Below are 22,172 nucleotides of genomic sequence, written 5' to 3' on the forward strand. Positions count from 1 at the left end.
AAGGCGCTTTCAGTAAGCCCCTTTTGCAGAAAGGGAAACTGAGGCACAAAGTGACTGGAACAGAACCCCTGTCTCCCAGTCCAGGGCTCTCTGCACATCACCACGCAGTTTCCCTGTCAGTGTTTTTTCATATGCAATGATACAAGCCCTGGGAGGAGAACAAGAGGTGCTAAATGTTCACACCTCATCCTTCTGGATCCAATTGAAGTGCTCTGTGAGTGAGGTGCAGGCCAGGGGATTGGGAAGCTCAGTCCTGACTGGAAACCCGGGATTCCCTTGGCTCTTGCCCGGGATGCGGTGGTTCTGATTGAGTAGCTTTGGGGTTCTGTGCTGCAGTTTGCTGGCACCGGGAGGTCTGAGCATCAGTTACTGCTGCACCTCCTCGGAATGAGTAACACCGTGAGGTACTGCTCGTCCGCAGCAGGCTGGTGTCACGGCGGGTACGTTAAAGGGTTCCGGTAAAGCGATCGCAAAGTGACACTGTTTCTGGAAAGGTTTCGGGGGGAGGGGGGGGGGGATGCTAAGGGCACAGTGCTGCTCCCCAGCTGTTAGTTAGCGTGTCAGCCAGCCAGCATCCTGGGGGTGGGCTCATAGATGCACGTGGTGGTAGGCTGGGGCGGGAGATGCGTGGATGTGTGTGTGTGTGTATGTATACTGTATATATATATACACACCACTGTGACAGAGACACTGTGGAAGAGTCACATATCAGAGGAAGCCTTGCTACTGACAACACACCCTCAGGTAGGCAATTGCTTGATAATACCAGCACTGCTTCTCTTTGTGTCAGTGGGGAACAGAGGACCACAAGGGCTCTCGCTCTCTCTCTCTCTCTCTCTGCATGCAGGTGCTTCTTCAGATCAGGACATCCTTTTAGTATAAAGACAATGGGAGAGGCTTTTGGTTTTACTGAGATTTTTCCCCCATTTAAAGGGTTACAATGAATATATTCTCTTTAAGGAGTTTCTCTGGCTGAAAGGGACTGAAAGATCAGACCTTGCTTAAGATGCTAGTTTGGGTGAGTGGTTCAGGAAAAAAAAAGTTTTGCCTTCACAATCCAGTTCCCTAGAAAATCTTTCTTGGACCTAATTACATGAAAGACCAAATGCAACTGGAGATGGAATTGCTCAGCGTATCGAAATCTACTAACCCTGTGGAAAAACCACATCATCTTCTTAGTAATGTGTCTATTGATTTTTACCCTCCCTGTTATTTCTATTGATATTTATCAGACAGGTATCATTTACATGACTGCTCATTCTAGACATAAATATTTTGCAGGTGCCTGATCCTCAGTTGAACAGAATGGGGGATTTTTTGTTTGCTAGCTTTAAAAAATAAATTGCTATGAGCTTTGTGCAGTTATTCCCAGGAGAATTTCTTTGACCCAGGCTCAGAATTCCCTCAGTCATGGCACCATTATTTTCCCCATTCAGTATTTCTACCTCATCTAATTTAAAGCAAGAACAAGAGAGATCACTAACTTTGGAACTTGACTGGAGGGTGTTCTCAAAGACATCTGAATTAGGAGCAGTGCCTTGTCCTTTTGAAAACACACAAAAAGGTAAACAGAATATTCTTGCAGTCACCCGTGCAGGACAAGGAGAGGTAGGAATGACTGAGATTCAACTGGGTTATACTGGAAGGAGAAACCTTTTCCCAACAATGCTCTGCCTCTAAATTGCATTTCTGAATCTATAGATTTACTGCATCTTATAATTTGGCCAATTATGACCAATTGCACAATTTAGTGAATTAACAAGAGGATGCACTTGCTTTTCTGCAAGCATCATATAAACTAGAGGAATCTATGGCCAATAAAAACCTTCGCTGAAATCTCACAAAAACTAGAAATATAATTTTCTTCTTATCAACCCATTCTCACCAAAGGAGTGTGATGTCAGTAATGTTTGTGAACTGCTTTGAGACACTCTAGAAATGTTAAATATTCTTATTATTTTGTATACATACGTCTTTTAAAACAGCATTTTCTGTTTTAGGAATCAGATTCTTCCTTGCTTACAGGCAGGCTAGTCATAACTTTATACCTAGCTTTGGAAGGGAGATTCAGAGAGCAAAACTGCCCGTGTTTTAACTGGTTTCAGAGTAGCAGCCGTGTTTTAACTGGTGCCAGTGGGGGGCACTATTGGACAATGTTGTGGCTATTTGCTGAAATCAGTGGGACACATTCACTGTGACTCACAGAAGCTGACGTCTGCAAGCCACAGCGTGTTCAGACCAAGGGCCTGATCCAAAGCTCATTCAAGACAATGGGAGTCTTTCCAATTGGGCTTTGGCTCAGGCCCCACTTCGGTGTGTGTGCGTGAATGAATGAAAGAATGTTATGGCTGGATTAACTTTATAAATGGAAACGTTAGAGAATGCAGGGTACAATTCTTTGTCACGCCCTGGTATGGAAATCACCCTTTTCCTTGTCTGTTAGTTCAGGGAGAGCATGACTGATTCAGTACCACTTCACCCACAGGGCACAGCTCCACACCCACCAACAAAGCTATCATATTGTCGCCGATTCTAACTTTTATGGCTATTGATTCTGCTGAAGGAAAACTAGACCATCCAGCCCATTCCAACTCCCCCTGTGGGATGGTTCCCACCTAGACATGGTGTCCAGACTCATGTCCCAAACAATGGGGCTTCTGCCACGTCCTTAGGAGATCGCTGAGCAGCCAGTGGGGGAAGGGACTTTGAGCCCGCTCTCACAAACGCTCAGTATAAAAGCATCAGGGCCTTTTAAATGGATTTCCCCAAAGACACGACAAGAGGGCAAAGATCCTGCCACTTAGGGTGACCAGATGTCCCGATTTTATAGGGACAGTCCCGATTTTTGGGTCTTTCTTATATAGGCTCCTATTACCCCCCACCCCCTGTCCCGATTTTTCACACTTGCTGTCTGGTCACCCTACTGCCACTGGTTCTCTGCCTGGATAAAGTGCAATAGAAAAGGCCTATGAGAGGAATTATTCTGTCTTTAGTACTGCATTAGGCTTATCTGCAGCGTGAAGTAAGACTAGCTCTGAGCTGAAGAGTTCCTGGCTGGCTTGGATACAGTAGGTCACAGGAACCGGTTCAATCTTGACTTCTTAGGTTGTTTCACAGCAGTATTACCAACTGGCAACATGTTTTGACCAACCAGGTGCTTTCTGAAATGTTATCCGATGCGGAATTTCTTCCTAGTATCTCGCTACTGATCAGTTTGTGTCCTGATGCATGAGGACTGATGGGCCTTGTAGTTTTTTGTTCTAACCGGCCGGTACTATTCTTAGTCATCTAAATGTTTAATCCATTTTTGAATCTTACTAACCTATTCAACTCAACAACATCCTACAGCAGCAAGTTCCACAGGTTAATCATATGCTGCTTTTTAAAAATAGCGTATTCTTTTATGCCTCCCTTTCCACCTGTATTATATGGGGAAGAATTATTAATGGATGTGCTTGATTGATCTAGTGAGCTGTGCTCAGTACAAGTGGCCTCAGTATTATTCATAATTTTATATACCTCCAACATGCTCCTGTCTGGAACCACAGCTACCCCTCCAATAGCCAGACTCCTAATATCTGAATTGGTAGACTTTCCATAGTGCTTTACAGCTTGGCTACTTCACAATAGAAATCGAGCACAATTAAGGTGCATTGAGTGATAATAATCACCAATATTTTATGCTTCCCTAGCACATTCCATCCAGGGATCCCAAACACTTTACAAAGAAATGAATGAATCTGCACCCCCCCGCCCCTCCCTGTCAGGTTGGAAGGGGGATGCCTTGTCCTGTCACCCTCCCCCCAGGTGACCAGATGTCCCGATTTTATAGGGACAGTCCTGATATTTGGGGCTTTGTCTTATATAGGCACCTATTACCCCCCACCCCGTCCTGATTTTTCACACTTGCTGTCTGTTCACTCTCCGCCTCTCCCCCTTACCTCCCGGAAGCTACATCAATATCCCTGTTCCAGGCAGAGATTTCTGCTGAGCATGTATTTGTTCTGGGAAGAAAATCTTTACAGCTTCATCTATACTTCCGCTAATTACGTGAATAAGGATACACTCTCCTCCTGACACCCTGTGGGTGGAGATGTGATGACTATAGGATAGTACGCTCAAGTGTCTTACGCCACCATTTGCATGACTGGGTGCCTCTGACAGAAGCTATCAGCATCTCTTTGGATTCCCTGCCTTCACACTTCCCAATTCATTCTCCCTCCCATGCTCCCTGCAGTTTATAAAGCCTCATAGTTCTGACCCTGCTCACCGCTAGACTTAGACTGGCATATTTTGGGCTATATTTAATAACACAAAATTTGGAATTTGAATTTTGTTACATGTCTGTGGGCCAGAGCCTCATCTATGAACCAGCAGAAGGGTGGGGGTGGGGGTGGCTTCCCAGTCCTGGGGCTGGTAGCAAGTCCCACCAGCCTTCGTGTAACTTAAGCCAACCTAGGGGCTGCTCTGAACTACCCTGGCTGGCTGTGGGCTCCAAAGGCTGTTCACCAACCAAGGATTGCCAGAGTGCTCTGGCCCTCTGCCCCCTACATCAGGGGCTGCATGGGAGGTGGGGTGGGTGGAGCCAGGGCAGGAACTGGTTATTCTGGCTCTACATTCACTAGCTGGGGAGTTGTGGCTGCTTCTTGACCATATCTCAGCCCTCTGTGTCCTTGCTCAGATCTCTGCCCTCCATCCCTGGGACCCCCACCCCCTCACTTTCTGACTGGGTTGATTTTGGGAGGTTTACGACAGCAGGAAGGTTCATAGCTGCTGCTCTGACCCCACCGCACAGCTGATCCCTTGAGAGCCACAAGCAATTGTGCGCCAAGCCAGGATTTCACATTGCACGGCAGTACAAATCCGCCGCTTTGCTTATCTCTCTCACCAGAACATGTCTGTCCCAGCCAATTCTCTATGGTGCATTTCATTCACTGGGTGATGATTGCTAGTGCCTGGAGAGACCGGGCTGATAAGATCTTTCAATTAGCAGGAAAGAAAAGACTCAATGGTTGTCTGTGTGTCTCCCTCAGCCACTTTGTGACAGCCAGTTGCAACCTGCCTTTCTAGGGCACAGTGAACTTGAAACCTCTTTGGGGGACAAAAGGGGTGTGGTAAGCTGACTGGAGGGACTGATCCTGATCCCAATTACTTTGGTATGAATCAGGAGTAACTCTGTTGCAGTTACATAGAATCATAGAATATCAGGGTTGGAAGGGACCTCAGGAGGTCATCTAGTCCTGCCCCCAGCTCAAAGCAGGACTAATCCTCAGACAGATTTTTACCCCAGTTTCCTAAATGGCCCCCTCAAGGATTGAACTCCCAACCCTGGGTTTAGCAGGCCAATGCTCAAACCACTGGGGTTACACTGTGTGAGTGAGGTCAGAATTGGGCCCATTGGAGTTTTGCCCTGTGTAGTACGGGGAGAGCACAGCCTTTGTCTAGTTAGTGTGGGAAGTAGAGAGAACTACCGGGTCTTGTCTATCCCATTTATATTAATCACAGCCAACACCTGCCGCTTCCCCACCATGAGAAGCAATGAGCCACTGGCTTGCATGGGAGCAGGATGGAAGCCACACACTCTCATGGACATCAGTGAGTGGGGTGCAGGCCATTCTGGGCTGAAATGATAATTAATAAACTCAAGGGAAAGAAGACGTCTTAAACAGTAGACTCCAATAAAAGGGTCATAAATGAGTAAGTATTGGTAGGCGTTGTTTCTTTATCCTAGTCTTAATTCTAAGATCACCACTGTGCTTTGTAGAATGATTAATAGATTTCAGTGAAAAGGGCCATTAATATCATCTAGCCTGGCCTGAATGGCAAGTATAAGTGCTTGACAGCACTTCCTACCGCTAGAGCACGTTTCATTCAAGGCTCTCGGGTGCTGCCCAAACGTGTGAGTTGAAAAATGAGAACAGGCTTTAAAATCAGAGCCTTGTAGTGACCAGATAAAGAAGCAGGAGATGCCACAGACAGAGAGATACCACGGATAGTAACAGTTAGCACTTCTATAGAGTTTTTCCCATCTCCACGATATTCTATGCACTTCAGTAATTAGACCTCATAACACTGTGTGAGACAGATCAACCAGAACCAGTACCCCTGATTTTACAGATGGGGAAACTGAGGCACAAAGGGGTGACACAACGTGCACAAGGACACCCAGGGAATCAGTGGCACCCCTGGGTTAGAACACACCACTGCTTGGACCATTAAACCCTGCTCAGCCCTTTAGGTCACTCTGCCTCTGTGCATCATGAGAGAGGAGATTAATCCGAATGACTTTTAGGGGCGAGTTGAAAGGATGATTGCCATTCCCAGCCCCTCTTCTGGAAGCTTTTGCCAATCCTCTGACTCATTCTGCCATCCAGCTTTAATGAGACTCAGCAAAGATTAAAGTAATTCCAAACCTTATCAGCTCTCTCCCTTGTACAGTTGGCAAACAACAAACAAGCTACTGAGATTAACCCTTCCATGCCCTCGGCATAGTCTACTCCAGCCAGAGAGAAACTGTGTGTGACCCTGGTATCAAAGTGCTATGAATCTGATACTCCAGACTTTATGGGAATCTGCATAACACTTCCACTCTGCTGGTAACACTGAATTAAGGAAACTTTGTATGAACCATCCCTTCCGCAGAAAGAAGAAGCCCAGCATTCATTTCTTTACTGCCTTATGTGTTCCCTCTACTTAGCCTGGAAAAAGAATCATGGTTTGAGGATCCCGAGGGTAGCCTTTTCCTCTCTACATTTGCCACTGTCACAAGCCCCAGAGAAGTTAACTAGGTCAGACCAGATCAGATTGGAACCAGCTCAAACGTTTGCCCAAGTTAGAGCTGACCCATGCTCAAACTGAGTCTTTGTTCTGAGGTGTCAGAGCTTTGGACAAACTAGGTTTTTCATGGCACCGCAATCTTGATTCTCCACTAATAGACGGATGTTCACTACTATGCCTGTTTGATCCTCAGCTTCAAACTGTTTACACTCAGCTTGCTTCCCTCTACCCAAATCCCCTTTCTCACTCGTTGGTGTGACGGGTTGGATCACAGAAACCCCCTTGGGAGCTGCCACCCAATGTGCAAAGACTACCTCTGCTCCTGTTTTCCCTGCCAGCTCAGGACTCCAGCACCCTGTCTTGCTGAGCCAGACACTCCCGTCTGCTCCAACCCAGACCCAGGGTCTGAATCACTTGCCCCAAAGCTGCAAGTTTACCTGAAAACAGCTCACAGAAGTGTGCTTGTCTTTAGCACTCAGATGCCCAACTCCCAATGGGGTCTAAACCCAAATAAATCCGTTTTACCCTGCATAAAGCTTATGCAGGGCAAACTCAAATTGTTCGCCCTCTATAACACTGATAGAGAGATATGCACAGTTGTTTGCTCCCCCAGGTATTAATACATACTCTGAGTTAATTAATAAGGAAAAAAGTGACTTTATTAAATACAGACAGTAGGATTTAAGTGGTTCAAAGTAGTAACAGACAGAACAAAGTAAGTCACCAAGCAAAATAAAATAAAATGCGCAAATCTATGTCTAATCAAACTGAATACAGATAATCTCACCCTCAGAGATGCTTCAGTAAGTTTTTTCTCAGGCTGGACACCTTCCAGGCCTGGGCACAATTCTTTCCCCTGGTACAGCTCTTGTTCCAGCTCAGGTGATAGCTAGGGGATTCTTCATGATGGCTCCTCTCCCCCTCTGTTCTCTTCCACCCCTTTATATATCTTTTGCATAAGGCGGAAACCCTTTGTCCCTCTGGGTTTCCACCCCTCCTCACCAGAAAAGCACCAGGTTAAAGATGGATTCCAGTTCAGGTGACATGATCACATGTTACTGCAAGACTTCATTGCCCACTTGCCAGCACACACATATACAGGAAGACTAAGAGGTAAACACAACCATCTGCAGACAATGGTCCTGGTTAATGGGAGTCATCAAGATTCCAAACCATCATTAATGGCCCACACTTTGCATAATTACAATAGGCCCTCAGAGTTATGTTTTATATTTCTAGTTTTAGATACAAGAGCGGTACATTTCTACAAATAGGATGATCACACTCAGTAGATTATAAGCTTTGTAATGGTACCTTACAAGAGACCTTTTGCACGAAGCATATCCCAGTTGCATTATATTCACTTATTATCAAATCTTTATAAAACTATCCCAGTTACATTATATTCACTTATGATCATGTTTTTATAAAACCATATAGACTGCACAACGTCACAGTTGGGTTCTGATCAACCAACGAAATGAGCATTTCCAAGAGGACTAGAGTCACGGGGCCACATTCAACAAGGCAACTTGGAACAAGCAGCTGCCACATCCATAGATATCTCTGGGCCAAGTTCAGCAGTGACATACACAGGGGTGTGCTCAGATGCCAGGGTGATGGGTGGCAGGAGAAACCCCTAAGATAAACAACCTACGTGTTAGCTCCAAACCTCAGAACTGCTCTGGTTACTTTGCCTGGTCTTGTACGTGAGATGGCATATTCATGCCCTGCACATTGACTGTACCTGTTTCCTCCTCGAACTGCTGGGAAAACACACCATGGTCCCAACACCAACCAGCAGAGCCAGCTGGAGACACCAGGGCCAGCCATACTGTACCATCCTAAGGTGCAGCAGAGGTCCAAGGAGCCATAATCCCTTCCGCAGCTCCCTCTCAGGTAGCACTGAGACCCCAGCTCAGGGCAGCGCTTATCAGGCATGCTTGGGCCCTAATGGATTCCACTCCCTGACATCCCTCTGAGGAAGGTGAATGATCCCCATTTTGCAGATGGGATAATGGAGTCACAGCAGGGTGAAGTGACTTGCCCAAGGCCACACAGTGGCAGAGCTGGGAAATGATCCCAGCTCTCTTACCTTCACCACAAGACAATGGTCTGTTTCTCCCTTTTAGGCAGTTAATCTAGTCCACTGGCTCTCAACCTTTCCAGACTGCTGTACCCCTTTCAGGAGTCTGACTTGTCTTGCATACCCCAAGTTTCACCTCATTTAAATTCTATTTGTTGACAAAATCAGACATAAAAATACAAGTGTCACAGCACACTATGACTGAAAAACGGCTGACTTTCTCATTTTTACCATATAATTCTAAAATAAATCAATTGGAATATAAATATTGTACTTACATTTCAGTGCATAGTGTGTAGAGCAGTATAGACAAGTCATTCTCGGCATGAAATTTTAGTTTGTACTGACTTGGCAAGTGCTTTTTATGTAGCCTGTTGTAAAACTAGGCAAATATCTAGATGAGTTGATGTACCCCCTGAAAGACCTCTGTGTACCCCCAGGATATGCGTACCACTCGTTGAGAACCACTGATCTAGTCCATCCCTCAGATGCCAGTACGAGGTGATTCCCTATGTATATATTCCAGTGCATTGTCCAGTCTAGTTTTCCCTTTGGGAGATTCTTCCACAGTCTACATGCATATGTCCCTGGGTTAACTATACACTGCAAAGGTGCCACATCAGGTGAATGGGGCAGCACCACCTGTGGGCACCACCCCAACCTCAGATCTGTGCTACATGAGGCAGCTCTGACAGGGATCCGATCACTTATTTTCAGTAAACTGATGCTGTAGAAGCAGGTAGTTAAGTAACGTTATCCTGTGACCACATTCCAACCCGCTGACAGTATTGCTGCAGTAAACTGTACCCAGGGGAATGATTTTAAAGAGGATTCACAATGTAATATGCAACCCTTCAGTTCTGCAGGCGGACTCATCTCATCTCCCTGTAACAAAGCCCCTTTTAAATCTCTTCCAGTGAGGCATCCTGGGCCCAGTCCTGTGCACCCTTTTCACTGAAGTCAAGAGAGCGCTGCATGCAAACTGTATGCAGGAGGGAGGTATGCCCATCCTCTTGGCATGAGCTAGGGGCCTGGATTCTCATCCCTGTCTGGAATGAGACAGCTGGCACAAAGGGAACAGAACAAGGATCTGGCCCTAAGTCTCAAAGTATCTTCTCCTCCAGTCTTCTCTGTTTTCCCACCTCCTCTCTCTCTCTCTTTCCCCTCAAAGACTTTTAGGGGTTCCACTAGTCCCTGTTTTACACACAGCTCAACCCACCAACCATAAGCAGAAGCAAAAAGAAATGTTGTGGTCCGAATCCTGGTATTACTCTGAAGTCAACAGGCCCAGGTCTGCTCTCACATCAGTTTAACACCTGCTGACTTTGACCAGGTTACTCTCAATTTACACTGGTGTGAGCAAGGCCAGAATCAGGTCCAACTGGCATTGTGCCACTGACTTCAACTGCATCAGGATTTGGCCCTCGTTTATTAAGTCTGTATCAAACATCTCATTTTTGTATTTGTCCAAAGGCAATTACAAGCTAGATAGCAGACAGAGCAATAAATGCTGCAATCACAAGCATTATACCTGATTGCTTATTGCAACAAGGAGTTGGTAAAAAGCATACCCAAGGGCTTCGTTAACCTTGTAGCCTCCCAAATCATCCCAATTAGACAGTTTCCTCTTAGAATTTGTTTATCCCCTACTATTGTCATCAGAAACACCCTAAAAAAACCAACTCGCAATGTTTTTGATTATACAGGTGAATGGGAATTTCAGCTCTGAGCGGCTAATCATTTGAATAAAAGCTGTTGTCCCCACTGTGCAGAACAACACTTTGACAAATAAGACCAGTGTGGAGGGAATTACCTTTCCTTACATAAAACAATTCATTATTTTTATTTTTAAATAGCAACGTGCACTGAGGTTAAAGACCTTGCTCAAGCTAGTCACCCAGAAGAATACGATTGGCAAACGAGCCTCTGGAATAAGATTCACATCTGCCTCGTCTAAGCTAAGTTTATTCACAGTGGCAAAAAATGGTAGTCTTAAGGCACAGGTTACAAAAGTGAGGAATGAGATAGGCAGCTTCTTTAAATGCTACAGGCACATCTCAGACAAGTTGTGACTGCCCACTCCTTCAGCAGGCTGGGGCCCATTCAGGGAAGCCCTGGCTAATCTCAACTATGCCCATATGGCTACGATCCCAAGGAACCATCTGCCATCTACTTGCCAGAGCACAGCATGTTCTGGCTATGCCATCTTCCCCTCTGCCCCAAAGAACGACTTGACGTGCCCCCTACACTATGGGCTGCAGAAGGTGGTGATGTAGGAGTCAGTTAGCCTGACTCTATGCCAGGGGAGCACTCCTCCATGCAGCGGGATTCCCTGGCTGCTTTCTAACTTCTTCGCACCAGGACCAGAGCGGGGTTCAGGATTGAATCCCACTGTTCTTCTGTTCATCCACATCCACGGATGTGTGAGTGAGTAGAATCTGCGCTGCTCTACTCATCGTCTCTGGATGCAGTCCTTGATCTCTGATCAGCAGGAGCTCCTGGTCCTCCGTGTACTGCTCAGGGAGAACAGTGCCAGCGAAAGCAATGCCCCATGCTGTCCCAGCTCATATGCAGTTCATAGGGCGAATCCCCATTCATGGATTGTCACCTCTGAGCGGAATCTTACAGTGGCCAGGAAGGAAATGAAAGTCACACTGCAGGGAGGGGGCCTTCCGAAGCCTGCCAGCTTCGTGCCACACGTGCAGAGATTGCGTGACGCCGAAGACGGGAATGCGAATCACAAACAGAACATCCTGCTAGACAGGAGACATAATGCAGAACATCTGTCACACCACCGTGCTTTGTGGGAGTCATTGCCCCATGCAGGGGAAATGCACCTCAGGAATTTCACAGGCAGCAGAGAGACTGGCATCCCCACTGTGTACAGCATAAATCACCCTGGTGACAGGCACCCTGCCTGCAATGCAGCGCCGCTCCTGGACTCTGTTCATGAATAATGGCGTGGCGTGTCTCCTCGCTCACTGTCATGCAAATAAGAAAACCTGCTTCTTCTGTGTGCCAGGACCCAAGTCCTTGTTCCACTTCTCCCAGCCCTGCTGATTAAATATAACAGCGGAAGAGGGAGCTTTCCGATAGGTCAGACCTCAGCCTATATGTACTTGTACAGCACCTAGCCCAGTGACTCTCAGATCCATGACCGGGGCACCTGGGTGCTGTTATAGTACAAACAATAAACAATAATATATCCAGTGCTGGAATTTCAGTGGTGAGAACTTTGGGGAACTAAGGGAAAAGACGGTGGGCCATCTGCTCTACTCTCTTTTGTTTAAGTTGATATCTTAATTTGAGATGTACTAAGTCTCCTTAACAAGGGGAGGAAGGATGGTTAAAAAAAAACAACAAGCCACTGGCAGGAGTCCTGGGTACCACTTCTTCAGCTCTGATTCACTGCTGCACCTTGATTGAGTCATTTCACCACTATGTGCCTCAGTATCCCCATCTATAACATGGCAATAAATAACCTCAGTCTCACAGAAGTGTGAGTCTTCATTCATGGCTATAAAGTGTTTTCAGCTCTTCAGATGAAAGATGCTTGAAACAAGGTAGCATGGTCTTCTATTAGCCCATTTCAACTATCCCCATATTGACTGGGTACATGTCATCTCAGGACGGGGTAGATTCATAGATTCTAGGATTGGAAGGGACCTCGAGAGATCATCGAGTCCAGTCCCCTGCCCGCATGGCACGACCAAATACTGTCTAGACCATCCCTGATAGACATTTATCTAACCTACTCTTAAATATCCCCAGAGATGGAGATTCCACAACCTCCCTAGGCAATTTATTCCAGTGTTTAACCACCCTGACAGTTAGAAACTTTTTCCTAATATCCAACCTAGACCTCCCTTGCTGCAGTTTAAGCCCATTGCTTCTTGTTCTATCCTTAGAGGCTAAGGTGAACAAGTTTTCTCCCTCCTCTTTATGACACCCTTTTAGATAACTTAAAACTGCTATCATGTCCTCTCTCAGTCTTCTCTTTTCCAAACTAAACAAATCCAATTCTTTCCACCTTCCTTCATAGGTCATGTTCTCAAGACCTTTAATCATTCTTGTTGCTCTTCTCTGGACCCTTTCCAATTTCTCCACATCTTTCTTGAAATGCGGTGCCCAGAACTGGACACAATACTCCAGCTGAGGCCTAACCAGCGTAGAGTAGAGCGGAAGAATGACTTCTCATGTCTTGTTCACAACACACCTATTAATACATCCCAGAATCATGTTTGCTTTTTTTGCAACAGCATCACACTGTTGACTCATATTTAGCTTGTGGTCCACTATAACCCCTAGATCCCTTTCTGCCATACTCCCTTTCTGCCAATGCAGAGATAAAGTTTCTTGATACTTTAAATTATTACTTCTTGGATCAGCTAGTCCTGGAACTCACAAGAGGAGAGGCAATTCTGATTTAGTCCTAAGTGGAGCACAGGTTCTGGACCAAGACGTGAATATAGTTGAACCATTTAATAATAGTGACCATAACATAATAAAATTTAACAACCCTCTGGGGGGAAAACACCAGTGCAGCCCACCCCAGTAGCATTTAATTTCAGAGAGGGGAACTACACAAAAATGAGGAAGTCTGTTAAATAGAAGTTAAAAAGGACAGCGCCAAAAGTGAAGTCCCTGCATGGAAACTTTTTAAAGACACCATAATCAAAGCTCAATTTAAATGTGTACCCCAAATTTAAAAACATAGTAAGAGGACAGAAAAAGTGCCACCGTGGCTAACCAACAGAGTAAAAAGTGGAAGTTAAATCCTATTGAGGAAAATAGAAAGGAGCATAAACTCTGGCAAGTGAAGTATAAAAAAAACACAATTAGCAAAGCCAAAAAAAGAAATTAAAGAACAGCTAGCCAAAGATTCAAAAAGCAACAGCAAAAAATTTTTTAAGTACATCAGAAGCAGGAAGCTTGCTAAACAACCAGTTGGGCCACTAGATAATCGAGATGCTAAAAGAGCACTCAAGGAGAATAAGGCCATGGCAGAGAAACTAAACTAAACTAAAGGAAACTAAATGAATAAGGCCATTGCAGAGAAACTAAATGAATTCTTTGCAACAGTCTTCATGGCAGAGGCTGTGAGGGAGACAAACTTGAGCCATTCTTTTTAGGTGACAAATCTGAGGAACTGTCCCAGATTGAGGTGTCATTAGAGGAGGTTTTGGAGCAAATGGATATATTAAACAGCAATAAGTCACCATGGCGAGATGGTATTCACCCGACTTCTGAAGGAACTCAAATGTGAAATTGCAGAACTACTAACTGTGGTTTTTAACCTATTATTTAAATCAGCTTCTGTATGAGATGACTGGAGGATAGCTAATGTGACGTCAATATTTTTAAAAGGCTCCAGAGGCAATCCTTGCAATTACAGGCTGGTAAGCCTAATTTCAGAACCAAATTTGTTGAAACTATAGTAAAGAACAGAATTATCAGACACGTAGATGAACACAATTTGTTGGGGAAGAGTCAACATGGTTTGTGTAAAGGGAAATCATGCCTCACCAATCTACTTGAATTCTTTGAGGGGGTCAACAAGCATGTGGACAAGGGTGATCCAGTGGACATAGTGTACTTAGATTTTCAGAAAGCCTTTGATAAGGTCCTTCACCAAAGGCTCTTAAGCAAAGTAAGCTGTCATGGGATAGGAAGGAAGGTCCTCTCATGGATCAGTAACCGGTTAAAAGATAGGAAACAAAGGGTAGGAATAAATGATCAGTTTTCAGAATGGAGAGATGTAAATAGTGGTGTCCTCCAGGAGTCTGAACTGGGACCTGTACTGGAAACAGTACTTTTCAACATGTTCATAAATGATCTGGAAAACGGAGTAAACACTACTGAAGTGACAAAATTTGCAGATGATACAAAACTAATCAAGAGAGTTAAGTCCCAAGCAGACTGCAAAGATCCCTTTCTCACAAAACTGGGTGACCGGGCAACAAAATGGCAGATGAAATCCAGTGTTGATACATGCAAAGTAACGCACATTGGAAAGCACAATCCCAACTATACATATGAAATGATGGGGTCTAAATTTGATGTTACCACTCAAGAAAGAGATCTTGGAGTCATTGCGGATAGTTCTCTGAACACATCCACTCAATGTGCAGCGGCAGTCAAAGAAGCCAACAGAATGTTGGGAATCATTAGGAAAGGGATCGATAATAAGACAGAAAATATTATATTGCCTCTATATAAACCCATGGTACGCCCACATCTTGAATACTGCATGCAGATGTGGTCACCCCATCTCAAAAAAGATATATTGAAATTGGAAAAGGTTCAGAAAAGGACAACAAAAATGATTAGGGGTATGGAACAGCTTCCATATGAGGAGAGATTAATAGGAATGGGAATTTTCAGCTTGGAAAAGAGATGACTAAGGAGGATATGATAGAGGTCTATAAAATCACGACTGATGTGGAGAGGGTAAATAAGGAAGTGTTATTTACTCCTCCTCATAACACAGGAACTAAGGTCATCCAATGAAATTAATGGCAGCAGATTTAAAACAAACAAAAGGAAGTATTTCTTCACACAATGCACAATCAATCTATGGAACTCATTGCCAGGGGATGTTGTGAAGGCCAAAACTATAACAGGGTTCAAAAAAGAACTAGATAAATTCATGAAGGATAGGTCCTTCGATGGCTGTTAGTCAGGATGGGCAGGGATGGTGTCCCTAGCCTCTGTTTGCCAGAAGCTGGGAATGGGCAACAGGGGATGGATCACTTGATCTGTTCATTCTCTCTGGGGCACCTGGCATTGGCCACTGTTGGAAGACAGGATACTGGGCTAGATGAACCATTGGTGTGACTCTGTATGGCCGTTCTTATGTTCACATTCTCAGCAGCTGCTGACTGATTCCTGCTAACTGGTTTTGGCACCTGTGGAGTGGGATAGGAAATTAGGATCTGAGGTAAAAAGGTCCTTCAGAAAGAGCCTTAGAGCCAACCAAACCTGGGGAGAAGGCTTGGGTTGTCATATTGTCAATGACAAAGGCTATGGAAGCTTAGATAGAAGAGTAACTTGTATTCTAGTTGCGTTGGCGATAGAGAGAGACTAGAGAGGCGGAGAGAAGTGAAGTGAATACACACTAGCTGAAGTTGGAGAAGAGGATGTCTCCAAGGACCGGGAATGAGATGCAAACACCTTCACTTCTAGCTTATTAGCTCAGATGGGAGGCGAGCTCTGCCCAGCTCCTAGCAGCCAGGAGCCACATCCCACAAACCACCTCCCTAATTGGCTTTAAATCAGCTGCCTTGGCTGGCAGCCTCAGCTCAGAAACTATGATGGGTCACAAAAACTTACTTCCCCTCGCCGCCTATGTGTGAGCACTCCAGGGTTGAGGTAAACTTCACTGCTGGATACCTCTGCTGCGTAGACAAATTCCATCTCCGGCAGCCAATCCTTCAGCAACACAGAATTAACTTTTAAAACCTGTTTCAGTTACACTGAAGCTTAACTGAGCTTGCTTTGGGTTTGAAGAGTGCCTCAAAGAGTTGCAACCATTGATTTTAATGTAGGAGTGACAGTACAACTTTGCCCACTTTAGCTCACTGATATGGAGTTTTCCTCCAGCACCATCTCAAATACAAAATTAATATACCAGACAAGCACATCTATCACTGAAGACAATGTGAATTGTATGAATGTGTCTGGCAGCAGAATTTGGTTCCATATGTTCGAAAATATCTCCCTTACATGTGTCACTAAGAGCTGATGGAGTATTATGAGTAATACTGTTTGTTATGGATTTAGCTGCTCTTTAAATTAGCAAATTGTTTGGAACCCAAATTTGATTGCCTATGAATGTATTCATTACTCACATTTGCTGAACAATTTCGACAGATACATTTTCAGACCAGAGGCTCTTTATCAACAGTTTACTTTGACTATTTGCACCTTTTGTTCCATGATCTTAAAGTGCCTTACAAACAATTAAGTCTCACACTGCCCCTGTGGAGCGATGCGGCCTGCAATTTAATGATGGGTAACTGACCTGAAGAAGTTAAATGATTCACCCAGGGTCACACAGGGAATCAGTGGCAGAGTTGGTAATGGAACAGTGGAGTCCTGACCATTAGTTTTGTAAAACCATGGACAGTTTGGGGAAGCACCAACTGACCGGGGCAAAAGCAAATGCAGTATTGGTTTCCAAAAATGAAAGCGTGATCCTGGCAGTTACTGACCAGTCAGACCACATGCATCTTGGTAGCGTACTGGGGAAATAATCTGGTTGCTTAAGAGGTTTTGCCGCTCTGGTGACTCAGCAATGGGAGAATTTCTCTTTCTAACAGACCGGGAGTGATCTCTTCAATGAGCTACTTGTCTTTGTTTCTCTGATCCCTAGGTCTTGCAACTGCCACCATGGGGGCTCTGCTGTGGGATCTCTTGCTGCTGTGTTTGTTTGCCCACGTGCTCGGCGACTGTCAGAGGGACTGCCTGAGCTGCAACAGACACTTGTACAACCAACAGGACAACTTCAACGTTCTCGTAAGTCAGTCAAGGCCATAGCCTCACTCACTCTCCAGCGATTGACATGCAGATGTCCCAAGTGCATCAGTAAGGCTGCCCTGTCCCGGCGTCACCAGCATTAGGAAGAGATAACATAGGCAATCACCTAGAGCCACATCAGGAAGTGGGGGGCAGTAGAATTAGTAAAGTGCTTCACTGGACTAAATGAGGCCTTCTATCCCTCTTTGTTTGTTTGAAATATACCAGAGTCATCTTGTACCCCCTAGTGAGATCCCCACCTGCACCCATCCACTCCAGAATCCTTTATTCCTTTGCATTAGCAGCCAGGGCAGCCCATGCAAAGGATTCCCAGGCGCATTTGGAAGTAAGGGGGGAGATCAGATCCGTCCATCACCTAGGGCTTCCAGTGACAGACCTGGGGGCTGCTTTGCAGGAGAGCTATATTATCTATGAATGTGTCAGACATCCAGCTACATTTTTATGGTTGCAGATTAAGATAATCAATGGCTAGAGAAGGGGTGGCCAGCCTGGGGCTCCGGAGGCACATGCGGCTCTTCAGAAGTTAATATGCGGCTCCTTGTATAGGTACCGACTCCAGGGCTGGAGCTACAGGCGCCAACTTTCCAATGTGCCGGGGGGTGCTCACTGCTCCACCCCTGGCTCTGCCACAGGGCCTGCCCCCACTCCAACCCTTCCTGCCCCCTCCCCTAAGCCTGTCATGCCCTCGCTTCTCCCCCCCGCCCCCCGAGCCTCCTGCATGCCACGAAACGGCTGATCGGGAGGTGCAGGAAGGGAGGGGGAGGCGCTGATTGGCGGGGCTGCCAGTGGGCGGGAGGCGCTGGGAGCAGGGGGAGCTGATGGGGAGCTGCTGCCGTATTACTGTGGCTCTTCGGCAATGTACATTGGTAAATTCTGGCTCCTTCTCAGGCTCAGGTTGGCCACCCCTGGGCTAGAGGGACAGTCAAGTAAATACAAAGCATAGAAACAAGGGGCCTGATTCTGAGCTAGCTTTCCCTGGTGTAAATCAGGAGTAATCCCACTGAAGTTAATGGAATTACACCAGTGTAAAACTAGAATAGCGCAGTAGTGAATCAGGTCCACCCTCCTCGTCTCTGAATTGGTTAGGAGCCCTGGGAGGCACGTCATAAAGCTGGAATACTCTGTGGGACCCGTCTGTTTGGCACAGCATACCTATTACATAGCACCGCGTGCAGCTATTGTATTATACGCATGGCTAGCAAGGGTAAAGGCCTCCATTTTAGGAGCAGCAGGTCACAAGTTCTCACCCGGCTGTCACCTGTGTGCAGGTCAGTTAGACACTGAGAGGTCTTATTTCCAGCAACAATCCTAGAATTTCCCAGTTCGATTCCACTAGGACACTTGCGACACTACAGCAATGAGTGCATTACAAATAACGCAGAAAGACAGGCCGGCTGGGGCTGTGGACACACAAGTGGGCAGTTTCAATCTGATATGTGGAGGGCCCCCATGGTAATCAGAAAGCTGAGATCTTGGTGTTGTCTGCTTCCCACTCCCCAAAATAGGGCTGCCAGGTGTCTGGTTTTCGACCGGAGAGTCCAGTCAAAAAGGGAACCTGGCCAGGTCCGGTCAGCACCGCTGACCAGACACTAAAAGTTTGGCTGGCTACAGTAACTGGCCTCTGCCACCAGGGGGCAGGAAGAGCAGCAGCTGCTGCTGGAGCCTGGAGGAGCACTCAGGAAAGGCTCAGGTGGAGAGAGATACTGGTGGCTCCCACATCCTGCCCCACTCACCCCATCCCAACCCCCAGAGCCCGGCTCTCCCTCCCCTGTCTTGTCCCAGTTACTCACCCCTGGAGCCCAGCTCTCTCTCCAGTGTCCTGCCCCAGTCACCTCTAGAGCCCTGCTCAGCGGGCAGTGGGATGGTGGTGGAGAGAGCAGTGAGTGATGGGGGCGGGAGGAAGAGGAGCAGGGGTGGGGCCTCGAGGGAAAGAGGTGGAGTTAGGGGCAGGGCCTCTGGGGAAGAGGCAGAGCAGGGGGGCCGGAGAGGTTCCAGTGCTCAGTGTCTGGTTTTCACAAATGAGAAAGTTGACCACCCTACTCCAAAACAATCTCTAGTCCCAAGCTGCTCATAGATACAATCTGAGCCATTTCCTGATGTGACTTTGTCCTGAGGGAAAAAGAGTTTTTCAAAGTGTCAACCCTCGAGTCAGCCCAGACAGAGACAAGACTGTTGGGAGTGATAAGGACGAGCACCTGGATCCCAGCTGGCGTGAACCAAACATTTCACTGCTATCCCCCTATTCTACTGCAGCTTTAAGCCCATGGAGAAGAATGGTCCTGCTTTTGTTCTTTTTCTTCACATCCCCTTCTCTCTCTCTGGCACAGTGTTTGTTAGGCAGTGAGTCCTGGCCAGTTTTATTGGTAACAGTGAGTTTGAAAGGCCTTTGTCTGGCTCTATAAATTTCTGTTGAAATTTATGACTCACGAGAGGTACCACAGAATGCACCAGGCAAAGGAGTGGAAAATCCCAGCTCATAAAAAACAAGTCTCAGTAACTGCACCCAGAAAAAGGGCTCCTGCAGTTTGCCTAGGGAGTTACAGTTGGGTTCAAGAAGAGTCAGGATTTGATTCCTGTCTGGTGCATATTAATAAGCAATGGGAAGCGGCTGATAGAATGCCCATCTGTATGGGTCATAGAAGATGAGGGTTGGAAGGGACCTCAGGAGGTCATCTAGTCCAATCCCCTGCTCAAAGCAGGACCAATCCCCAACTCAATCCCCAAAGGGCCCCCTCAAGGATTGAATTTACAACCCTGGGGTTAGCAGGCCAATGCTCAAACCACTGAGCTATCCCTCAGTAGTAGTTTCTACTACTTGGTGTCCTGTGCAGAGGAAGAATTTCCAAGGATTTGTATTTACACTGGAAGAGGTGGATACAAGGCCTGAAATCAACCCCCACCCCATCACAGGGTTTAGGTGGCAGAGCTGGGGGATCTAACGCACCAGCTTTACCATGTCTCTGACTTCAGACTGACACAGTCTGCTGCACTGCGAGTCCTGATCTACAAACACTCATGTTCAGGGCTGGCTTTAGATGCTTCCTGGTGTCAACCGATTGAAGTGTCAGGAAAAGGATTTACAAAGTCGGTCACACTAATCTGGCCACATGATGATGACAGATTAGGCCAAATGAATCCTATTGCTGAATGCATATTGGCTGTCCCAGGTATCTAGTGGTTAGTGCTCTTATCTGTACAACTGTTTAGATTCCATCCAGGCCCCTGCTACCTGCGTTGGTGGCAGTAAGGGGGTGTGCAGGAAGCCTGCTCAGTTTAACAGGGACCACTCTGACCAGTTGGGCTCTGAAGAGCCAATTATTCATATTGATTTTAGAGGGAAATCTGCCTTCCCACTCCAAGCTAGGGATGAGCAAGGGTTACAATAAGGGAGGTGTGGGGATACACAGCTAAAAGCCGAGGGAGAAATGTCCCTCTTCTACCAGGGTCAAGGGAGCAGAACTCCCCCCAGGTCCACCTCCGTTCCAGTTGGGTTTGGATGAATTTTCCCATCCTTATTCTGTCTCTTTCATACAACCCTGTGCACTGCAGCTAGAAGTGCTAAATACTCAGAGAGAAGCCGTTCTTGTGTGATTTCCAGACTCAGCTGTGTAAATCCAAAATGTCTAGATTATTCTTCATGATTTGTATTACTGGGATGCCTAAAATCCCAGTCAGAAACCAGGACCCTTTGGCAAGGCGCTGTACAAACCTAGAATAAAGAGACAATCCCTGCCCCTTACAGTCTCAGTAGCGTCAGCCAAACTTTTGGATGCTCATCTAAACCTCTGTCCCCTTTCGGAAGCTCAGCCCCTGCCATTGCAAACCACAACTTAGAATAAAGGCGTTGGCCACCTTACAGTTTCATGCATGAATATTACTCTGAAGTATATTAAGTCACAGCCTCTCTTTTACATGCAAAATAGTGTGTTGAAGACACACACACACACCCACCACCTTTGGCTGAATCCAGCCTGGGTTGGTAATGATCAAAAGCCGCTGCTGCCTGTTTGGTGACCTCTGTGAAACATTCTTGGTGTCTTTACCCCCACCCCCCTTTCCAGTGCCCAGATAGTCCCAACATAATGGACAATACCTGGTCCCCTTTCTCAGCATTCTCAACACAGAGACCAACAACTGCATGGTCCATGGAGGGTGCATGGTCATCTGACTCCTAGAAATGGTCTCTCCTCCTGGGCAAGGTTGAGGCATGGCGATGGAGGAAGCTGGCACGAGCACTCCTCCTGTTGTAAATGTTCTGGGGATAACTAGAGGACTTCAAACTCCAGGGCTGTCAAGCTAGCAGTAAGTGCATTCAGAATGGAAACTTTTAATTGGAAAGGAATGAATCCGCATGTCAGACCCGACTCCCCGACCCCAACAGACATGAGGCTTGGGAGCTGGCGCGTAACTTTATAATCTAGTCTTTAGACACATTTTCAGAAACAATGCTAAGCCTTGCTAGTCTCCTGAGTCACCCCCAATCTAACTTGTCTCAACAACTCATCCCTGTTGCCAGCTGTTTGTCCCTCAGGACTCAGCCTTACATATACAAGTGAAAACTGTCTTTGTCAAGACCAGTGAGGCTCAATACAAGGCAACGTTCTGATCTGATTCGACATATAAACTGATTAATGAGCACCCCTTAGTTCTGAGCATCTCCTGATGCAGATCACACATGTGGAGAGGGGCAGAGCAGGACTGGAAGGATAGGAAAAAGGACATTTCTATCCTCCCTGTCCTATGATGGAAATGAAGGGCCCGATCCTGAGAG

The 22,172-nt window shown here is 46.2% G+C and overlaps 1 protein-coding gene across 1 annotated transcript in view; it reads left to right on the top strand.

The window, feature by feature from the left end:
- The first annotated feature begins 672 nt into the window (after window positions 1-672).
- The window catches only part of PNOC (prepronociceptin), a 41,031-nt gene continuing 19,531 nt past the window's right edge, over window positions 673-22,172 (top strand). The window contains exons 1-2 of the mRNA XM_034763881.1: window positions 673-744; window positions 17,238-17,380. Coding sequence (XP_034619772.1) covers window positions 17,255-17,380 — 126 coding nt within the window. The 5' untranslated portion in view covers window positions 673-744; window positions 17,238-17,254. The remainder of the gene's footprint in view (window positions 745-17,237; window positions 17,381-22,172) is intronic.

This window comes from Trachemys scripta, chromosome 3, assembly GCF_013100865.1.
Source record: "Trachemys scripta elegans isolate TJP31775 chromosome 3, CAS_Tse_1.0, whole genome shotgun sequence".
In the NCBI taxonomy this organism is placed as follows: Eukaryota; Metazoa; Chordata; order Testudines; family Emydidae; genus Trachemys; species Trachemys scripta.